General features: G+C 46.1%; 1 protein-coding gene across 1 annotated transcript in view; it reads left to right on the forward strand.

Annotated features, from left to right (window-relative positions):
- Nucleotides 1-116: 116 nt before the first annotated feature.
- Nucleotides 117-8,519, forward strand: part of TOP3A (topoisomerase (DNA) III alpha) — an 11,443-nt gene continuing 3,040 nt past the window's right edge. Inside the window, exons 1-17 of the mRNA XM_009582863.1 lie at nucleotides 117-361; nucleotides 1,552-1,611; nucleotides 2,028-2,101; nucleotides 2,721-2,796; nucleotides 3,317-3,425; nucleotides 3,719-3,862; nucleotides 4,401-4,571; nucleotides 4,799-4,899; nucleotides 5,036-5,110; nucleotides 5,225-5,307; nucleotides 5,427-5,634; nucleotides 5,809-5,994; nucleotides 6,435-6,564; nucleotides 6,980-7,093; nucleotides 7,174-7,339; nucleotides 7,766-7,909; nucleotides 8,201-8,323. Of these exons, the coding sequence (XP_009581158.1) occupies nucleotides 176-361; nucleotides 1,552-1,611; nucleotides 2,028-2,101; nucleotides 2,721-2,796; nucleotides 3,317-3,425; nucleotides 3,719-3,862; nucleotides 4,401-4,571; nucleotides 4,799-4,899; nucleotides 5,036-5,110; nucleotides 5,225-5,307; nucleotides 5,427-5,634; nucleotides 5,809-5,994; nucleotides 6,435-6,564; nucleotides 6,980-7,093; nucleotides 7,174-7,339; nucleotides 7,766-7,909; nucleotides 8,201-8,323 (2,150 nt within the window). The 5' untranslated portion in view covers nucleotides 117-175. The remainder of the gene's footprint in view (nucleotides 362-1,551; nucleotides 1,612-2,027; nucleotides 2,102-2,720; nucleotides 2,797-3,316; nucleotides 3,426-3,718; nucleotides 3,863-4,400; nucleotides 4,572-4,798; nucleotides 4,900-5,035; nucleotides 5,111-5,224; nucleotides 5,308-5,426; nucleotides 5,635-5,808; nucleotides 5,995-6,434; nucleotides 6,565-6,979; nucleotides 7,094-7,173; nucleotides 7,340-7,765; nucleotides 7,910-8,200; nucleotides 8,324-8,519) is intronic.

The following is an 8,519-nucleotide window of genomic DNA, read 5'->3' on the forward strand; positions in this document are numbered from 1 at the left end:
CGCCGGGGCAGCCGGGCAGAGGATGCCCTGGGCCCTCCCGGGGGCCAGTTAAAGGCTGACCGGGGCCGTGCGGGGGACATTCCGCGATCGCTCTCCATCCTCGGCAGGATCCGGCCACAGGGCAAGGACACAGCAGCATGCCTTGGCCCCGCGGGAGCTGTCACCGTCTCCTGTAATGAACTTTAAAGCGAGGCTCTTCGCCGGCTGCGGGGTCAGGATGCTGCCGCAGCCCTGGCGTCTCTTCTCCCGGGCTGCGGAGGATATGGCATTGCAGAGAATGCGGAAGGTCCTCTGCGTGGCTGAGAAGAATGATGCTGCCCGAGGGATTGCAGATCTGCTCTCCAACAGCAGAATGCGACGGGTAGGAATACACCGCATCTCCTTACCGCTTCCTGACACACGTACAGGTCTGGCGTAGCTGGCTGGAGAGGGTCAGCTCACCAGGGCAGCACAGTCCCGGTCTCGGGTGTAGTCTGTGTTTTGTGTGGTAGCCCCAGCCCGCTCTGCAGAGCTCGGCATGGGCAGTTTACATCAGCATGTGCAACATCTTCCACTGGTTTTGTCTCTGGCCACTTCTGACCGCACGAAGGTACAAGAACGGCTTTCTTTTGTGGACAAACACCACTTGCCCAAATGTATTTGGGAGTCTTGGACCCCTTTTCCTTGTGACTTAAGTCCTGTTGGAATTTAGCTCCCCAGCTGCACTCCCTCTGCCCCGACTGCCTTCTCCAGGCACTGAGCTCCGCGGTGAGGGCTCCCTGTGTTGTTCCTAGCTTTGCAGTGTATGTGAAAGGCTTCAGGAACTGAAACCATCTGCTGGCATGCATTTCCCTGTCAAAAAGTAGCGCTTCTGCAGCGTCAGCAAGTGTCAGGGGTTTACTGAAGTTCACATAATAAAGCAAAGATGGTCTGTGGTTTGGAGAAGAGGAGTTCAAAGATCTCTCCTCTCTGCTGCTTTGTTTTGTGACCTTTAACGGTTTGCGTAATTACTTGATATTTCCAAGCTAAGGAACTAAAGGTGCTTCTAGACCAGAATTATATTTGAATGAAAAGTCTTGTTGAGATCCTGAGCGCTGACAGTCCCAATCAAGGAAGATATCATCCTGCTTCTGTAGAACAAGCTGCAAATACCCAATCTAGAAACTTCCACAAGGTCTCAGTTAGGTGGAGGGTACTCTTGGAGACCCGGAGCTGGCACACCAATTGTCATTCAGAGCAGGACAGTTGTTTCTCAGGAATATAACTGGCCAGCGCCATTAAATAAATCTGTTCCCCACTGTTTGTCGTCACTATCGGTGGGGTGATAACCCTGGCATCCCCTTCGGGCATGGTTTAAAATACTCTTACGTTGGAAAGCACCATTTCAATGTCTCCATAAATAATACAGGCAATTTCCATTCACTCTGCTGCAGTTTCCGTCAGCTACGGTACCTGGTTTTCACTTGCCCCATGCTTCTCTGTCTCTGCCATAACAGCGTGTATAAAGCGAGGTGGAACACGTTTGGTGTCTGTTAGGAGCCAGAAACTCAGCCACTTTCCTTTTCCTTCTAGCGAGAAGGGTTTTCCAAGTTCAACAAGATCTACGAATACGACTACCAGATGTTTGGCCAGGTAAAGTTTTCTTTCGTTCTACTGCTGAATTAGAGAAGTGCAAAATACTAATTATTAAAAGCCATTTGTCAGAAGTTACGAAACACATATCCAGTGATGGGGACACTTTGTCCAAAGATGAGGAAAAGTCAGATGTTCTTTTCTTGGCTCAACCACTGACCTGTTTTGTTGCTTTAAGTCTTTCAATTTTCTGGTTTTATATCAGTCAAAAATATGTTGCTATTTAGAATTGGGAGCTTCCTACAAAAAATGAGGCCATAGATTTAGCTGTCAGTAGAGAGAAGAGCTTGTTATGATGTATTAGCAGGAGGGAGATGTCACTGATGGTGTAAATTGAGAACTGCATCAAGATCTTGGGGCTGTGGGTGGTTTTTAGCCAGCGATGGGCACTAATTACCTTGCTCTGTCTCTTGCAGAATGTTACTATGGTGATGACATCTGTGTCAGGACACTTACTGGCTCATGATTTTAAAATGCCGTTTCGCAAATGGTTAGTACTTGGTGCCCCCTCACAGGAAGGGGGGCTGTCATCTTCTGCTTTCAACCCTGAGCTGGGCGGGGCACTGCGAGTCCGAAGCCTAGGGAGCAGGGAGGGACTCTGACACCGCATGCAGAGTAGGGTGACGAGTACCAAATTTTATATAGAATAGCTAAAATATTGTTTCAAATTACTGTCTTCAAGGTGCTAAAAAACCCTGAAGTCATAACACTGGTTAAAATACATTAAGGCAGACCCAAGGAATCAAACTGATTCCAAAACTTGATGGATGTTTTTGTGTTCTTTGTTCAGCTAGGAGTTGTCCTGGAAAGTGAGGCGCTTTCTCGATCTTCCCTCCCCTTTGTTCTCTGTGCTTGAAATAAGAGAAGTTGCTCGTTCAGGGCTGCCTTCCAGATTTGCTGTTTTCTCTGGTTGCTTTTTGGTTCTGTTGCTTTTAAGTGTAACTCAGCATTTCATGTGAACTCTAAGTTGTCTAAGGCGAGGCCCGTAATAAAATATATTATTAATTCCAGTACTTGAACAACACTTCCTCATAAGACAGCACCAGTTAGTGTCTCACAACATATGGTTTAGTTTTTGTTATGCACACTGTTTATCCTCTGTTTACCAGGCATAGCTGCAACCCTTTAGCTCTTTTTGATGCTGAAATCGAGAAGTATTGCCCTGAAAATTACGTGGCTATCAAGGTAAGTTGTGTTTAAGAGTTTCCCTGAAACTCTGAGCTCAGAGGTTAGTTCTACAGACAGAAGGAGGATTGTACCTTTGTCCTTAACGTCTAAGTTCTAGAGTTTAGCAAATTCCTCCTGCATTTCTTAGGACTATATTTGTGACATTGAAAGTCTCCTGCTCATGTGTAATTAGTGCAGTAAAGGAACAACTACTTTGCTAAAAGCAGAGATGATTTTTCCAACAAGGTGGAATTGGTAATTGCATCTCAATTTTACAAAAAATGACACCTTCAGAAAACAGACTGTGGTACAATCCGATCCAAGCTATGCTTTTTAACAGAGTTAGATGTAAATAAATTACTCGATTCTTCTGAAAGCTGCCTAGTCTCATGAGAGACACAATGACAAAATGTTATTGCAACAGTCTATCTCTATGGATACACGTTGCATTTCATGTTCAGTTAGTGAGTCATTCTAAAATTAAATGACAAAGCAAGTGGCCTGGTATGCCTCACTCTGTGTTGTTTTCTCATCTCAGAAAACCCTTGAACGAGAAGTCCAGCAGTGCCAAGCTCTGGTGATCTGGACTGACTGTGATCGAGAAGGAGAGAACATTGGCTTTGAAATAATTCAGGTTTGCAAAGCTGGTGCGTAGAGCATGTTCTGCATCAATCTGAGTTCCAATAAAGTGCTGATTTAACAGGTATTGCTGCTCAGAGATCTCGTAACAGAGGCGTATTCTCACTCTTACTGTGTCCAGGTTAAATACGTTGACTGTAGTTCTGATAAATTTGTGGCTCTGATACACCAGAAATATGTTCAGCTATTGGAAAGCTATAGAATAGCATACTTTTTCAAAGATAGCTGTTCATTAGTTGCTCCTTTCCGTTGGTGTTTGAGTAACTCTTTGATTTTTTTTTTTTGTGTGTGTGTCTGACAGTAAAGCCAAACCTCCGGGTTTTCCGAGCCCGTTTTTCAGAGATTACACTTCATGCTGTTAGAACAGCCTGCGAGAACCTCACCCAACCAGATCAAAAAACGAGTGATGCCGTTGATGTCAGGCAGGAGCTGGACCTCAGGATAGGTATGTAAACACGTGCTGGAGGTGAGAGCAGGCTGCTAGGCCTGAGCTGCTCTACTAAAGGGAAGCGAGTAAGAGTGTGGTAGGTAGGCAGGGGACAGCTTTTATCAGTGTATAGCTTATTGTCTATAAATACTTGAACTCCCTTAGACTGCTCTACAAGCGAGATAGACGAGAAGCGAGGAAGAGCCTGTTGGATGGCTAACCACATTGAATACACATTGTTAAAGCCCAGCAAGGGGTGTTTAGAAATCATCTGTTACTGTATTTTCAACTCAAGACAGAAATGCCCTCTATAGTGTCGTAAATCGGATTTTTAGATCAGATACAACTAAATCGCATCTCGTGTTTTACTGGAAACATGCTCTTTGAAGCAAACATTAGGTTTATAGCTCATGCAGCAGTGACAGGCTTCTGCAACTTTCAGTGTTAAAATTAAAGTAAAATTAATACTTAGAGTATTAAAAAGAACCATCTGAAGTGTTGTGATTATCCTCCAATGTTGTATTATTCATTTTTGCTGTCCGTTTTGTTTTCTCAGGTGCTGCCTTCACCAGATTCCAGACACTGAGGCTCCGGAAGATCTTCCCTGCTATTTTAGCAGATCAGCTGATCAGCTATGGTAGCTGCCAGTTTCCAACGCTGGGGTTTGTAGTTGAACGCTTTAAAGCCATCCAGGCCTTTGTTCCTGAAGCCTTCTATAAAATAAAAGGTATGCTTGGAGAAAGCGAGTCCTGGGCCCCATCTTAAAGGGCTTGACATGTTTAGAAAGGAAAAACATGAGGGCAGCAAACAAACAGTGCTGCAGAGATGATTTCCTCTTCCTTTGCCATGACCGCTAAGCAGAACTGAAAGGTTTCCCAATAGTGTGGCCCCACTGCCTCTGCTGTATTTCCATTACATTACTACTATATCACTCAGATCTGTCGTTCAACACAGTGACACACGATCATGAAGATGGCAGTGTGGTCTTCAACTGGAAGAGGAACCGGCTCTTTAATCACACAGCGTGCCTGGTCCTTTACCAGATGTGTATGGAGGTAGGAAAGCTTGTAAATAGTTGTATAATCCAGTATCAGCCAAACATTTCCTGCATTCATCTCACTCGAGACGTTTAAACAACAGTTTGTGTAAACTCTTAAAGGAGATTTTGCATTTTGCTTACTCTGTGTTTAGGATCCGGTAGCAACTATTGTTGAAGTTGGGAGCAAGCCAAAGAGCAAATGGAGGCCCCTGCCCCTGGAGACTGTGGTACGTTTGAACTATGCTGAAAGGGCTTATCTGAAAGAAGCTTTGAACAGATATTTTACTCACCGCTCTGAATTATGCACAAACACATTTTTTCTCTGGCTCCTCCCAACACAGGAACTTGAGAAGTTGGCTTCCCGCAAACTGAAAATAAATGCAAAGGAAACCATGAGAATAGCAGAAAAACTCTATACTCAAGGGTAAGAAAGCAAGACTTGGCTTGGTAAACTTAATTCTTTCAAAAATAAATGGCCTTTAATCCAAAATGGGAAGCATCTTGGAGCACCTCTGAAAGTGCTTTTCTGTCTTTCTTCTTAAGGTTCATTAGCTACCCCCGAACTGAGACCAACGTTTTCCCCAAGGAGCTGAACCTCTCTGCCTTAGTACAACAGCAAACACAGGACCCAAGCTGGGGAGCGTTTGCACAGAGGATTTTGGATCAGGGTGGGCCAACCCCTCGGAGTGGAACCAAATCAGATCAGGCTCACCCTCCCATTCACCCCACAAAATACACTGCTAACCTGCAGGTGAGTTTAACAAAGGCAGACATAACTGAATGGTTTGTATTGCTTGATAAATAAAGATAGAAGGTTTAATAATATGGTCATTAGCACAGTCTCCTCACCTGAGATCTCACTAAAATTTCTTGACACCTTATTAACACCGGAGGAGACTGACCCTCTTTCACTGTTTGATATTAGGGCAATGAGCAGAGACTATACGAATTCATCGTGCGCCATTTTTTGGCTTGCTGCTCTCAAGATGCGAAGGGACAGGAAACAACTGTGGAGATTGACATAGCTAATGAGCGATTCGTTGCTCAAGGACTAATGATCCTGGCCCGAAATTATCTGGAAGTCTATCCTTATGAGAAGTGGAGTGATAAGGTAATACCCTTGAATAACGTAGATGGGAGAGGCTAATATACCTGGAATTTAACATCGCACTTCACTGCCAACTTCAGACCCCTCTACAGAACGTCCTTTGACAATTCCTGGCCCACTGGCTGTCTCACTCAGAGCCATCTCTGCTGAAAACCTGTGCAGCTTTATTGTGCCAGCTTTGGATAGATTCTTCCCCTTCTGACACCACAGCAGAGACCATACAGGGCTGTGGGGGTTGACTTTACTCACCAAGAGGAGCTGCAATTGCTATTCCATGGTGTCTCTGGCAGCTCATTACTGGCTTAATCCTGAGGACCCTGAGACTGGATCTCCTCCAGAACAGGGTGCTGTTCTGTCACTGCACTGGCCTGCTGTTAGTGTAACATTTTGTCTTCAGTGAATGGACCAGAAGACAGTTTCAAAGAGATTCTCCTTCCCTTCAGGTTATCCCACTGTATCAGAAAGGGTCTCGCTTTCAACCCACTACAGTGGAGATGGTGGAAGGGGAAACCAGCCCTCCATTGCTCCTCACAGAAGCGGATCTCATTGCTCTCATGGAGAAACATGGCATTGGTCAGTATTGGCAGTGTGGCCTCTTGCTCTTGGGAGAGCTTTGTTCATAAGCTTCTTCTCAGCTTCTCTAACACCAGTTCTGTCCCACCCTCAGAGTAGGGAATTCTCCAAATGTCACTTCAGATAAGAAATCACTTAAATGTACAGAACAAAGGGCTAGTAGAGACCTGCGGGCAAAGTCCAGAGATCCTAGGGAGTCTGCAGAGTGCCTCCAATACCTAGGGAGATGTGCAATTTAGGGTCCAGGGTGTGCCTGCCAGCACCTTGTTGGCCTCAGTGCCAGTGAGACATGAGGGCAGTGCTGCTCCTGACCATAAGTTGTCTTCTTGTCTCTTTAGCACCTTGCACTCTGCACTAGGCACAGGGGAAATCACTTCTTGGCACCTAATTCAGCTAACAACCTGTCTGCTTTCAGGGACTGATGCCACCCATGCCGAGCATATTGAGACAATTAAGACGCGGATGTACGTGGGCCTTACAGCGGATCAGCGGTTCCTCCCAGGCCACCTGGGCATGGGGCTGGTTGAAGGTAAGGGCAGTGCCCGTTAGGAAGATGGCAGGTTCCTTACTTGCTCCTTCCTTTTGCTTACCATGCAGTATGTTCCTCAGGCTATGATTCCATGGGCTACGAGATGTCCAAGCCTGACCTTCGAGCTGAGCTGGAGGCTGATCTGAAACTGATCTGTGAGGGGAAGAAAGACAAATCTGCAGTGTTGCAGCAGCAGGTCCAAAAGTATAAGCAAGTCTTCATTGAAGCTGTGGCCAGAGCCAACAAGTGAGTCCCATCTTTGCCATCTTCTGTTTGCTTTGCTGTTCTGGGAGGTGCTGGCTTCTCATCTGGGCCTCAGCCTGGAGTGGGATCCTGTCACACCTTTTCCCTGGAGCTCTGCCCAGTGTGCGTAGGCATTTGCATGGGAAGGGATGACTTGCAGCCTGGCACACTGTCACGAGTTGGTGCCAACTAACTGCTCATCTTGGTTTAAACCCTTAAGGTTAAATTCAGAGCTGGGTGAAGGAGATGGCAACACGCACTGACCTCTTTCATGTTGTACCCACACCTAGCCGGTTCGAAAGGTGTGGTGCTGAATCAATGTGGAGAAGCTCAGGGGCTGTGTGGAGGGCAGCAAGCGCTAATTCACTGCAGTGCCTGATTGCTCTGTGCAGAGGAGACACACAGGATGGTTTGCTTGTTTCTTTATAGGTTGGATGAGGCCCTGGCTCAGTATTTTGGAGAAGCCACAGAAATTGCAGAACAAGAGGAGGTCTACCCAGCAATGCCTGTTTCCGTTCGGAAGTGTCCACAGTGCAACAACGACATGGTCCTGAAGACCAAGAAGAATGGCAGGTTGGTGATCTTCCCTGTTGTAAAAAGTAGCCTTCTGTGTTGGTTTGTGTTTTTCTAGGCATTGTTCGTTTATCTCCCCTCTGCAGCAAGCGTGAAGACTTGGGCTGCAGCTAGCTAACTCCACCAGCTACGTAAAGCTGTGTGGACTCAGCTGAACCTCTCTCTCAAGTACGTATTTGCCCTTAAAATTTGTTGTTTTGACAATTTCTGACAGCTGAGAAGACGGGAGAACAGATCACTGACTGTCCTGACTTTGCCTCTTCCTCATCCGGTGCCTTTGTCCCACGACAGGTTTTATCTCAGCTGCACGGGCTATCCAGCTTGTAAAACTGCAGTCTGGTTTCCTGATTTCGTGCTGGACGTGGCCAGGGATGAGAGCGTCTGTGCTGTGTGTAAACCACATCCAATTCACAGGTAGGTCATACCAGTTATCCCCTGGGAATATGTGTTAGCCATCAGAGCCAGAGACTTCCGTAGGCTAGGCTGGGCAACCATTTTCTGTTCCAGTCTTGGAAAGCTGGAGCAGCACTCTCATGGCGTGGTGATAGAAAGAAGAGGGGTTGGGGAAACTGGTGTAAGCATAGCAAAATTAAAAAAAAAAAAAAAAAAA

This window comes from Fulmarus glacialis, unplaced genomic scaffold (genome assembly GCF_000690835.1).
Source record: "Fulmarus glacialis isolate BGI_N327 unplaced genomic scaffold, ASM69083v1 scaffold20748, whole genome shotgun sequence".
Taxonomy (NCBI): Eukaryota; Metazoa; Chordata; class Aves; order Procellariiformes; family Procellariidae; genus Fulmarus; species Fulmarus glacialis.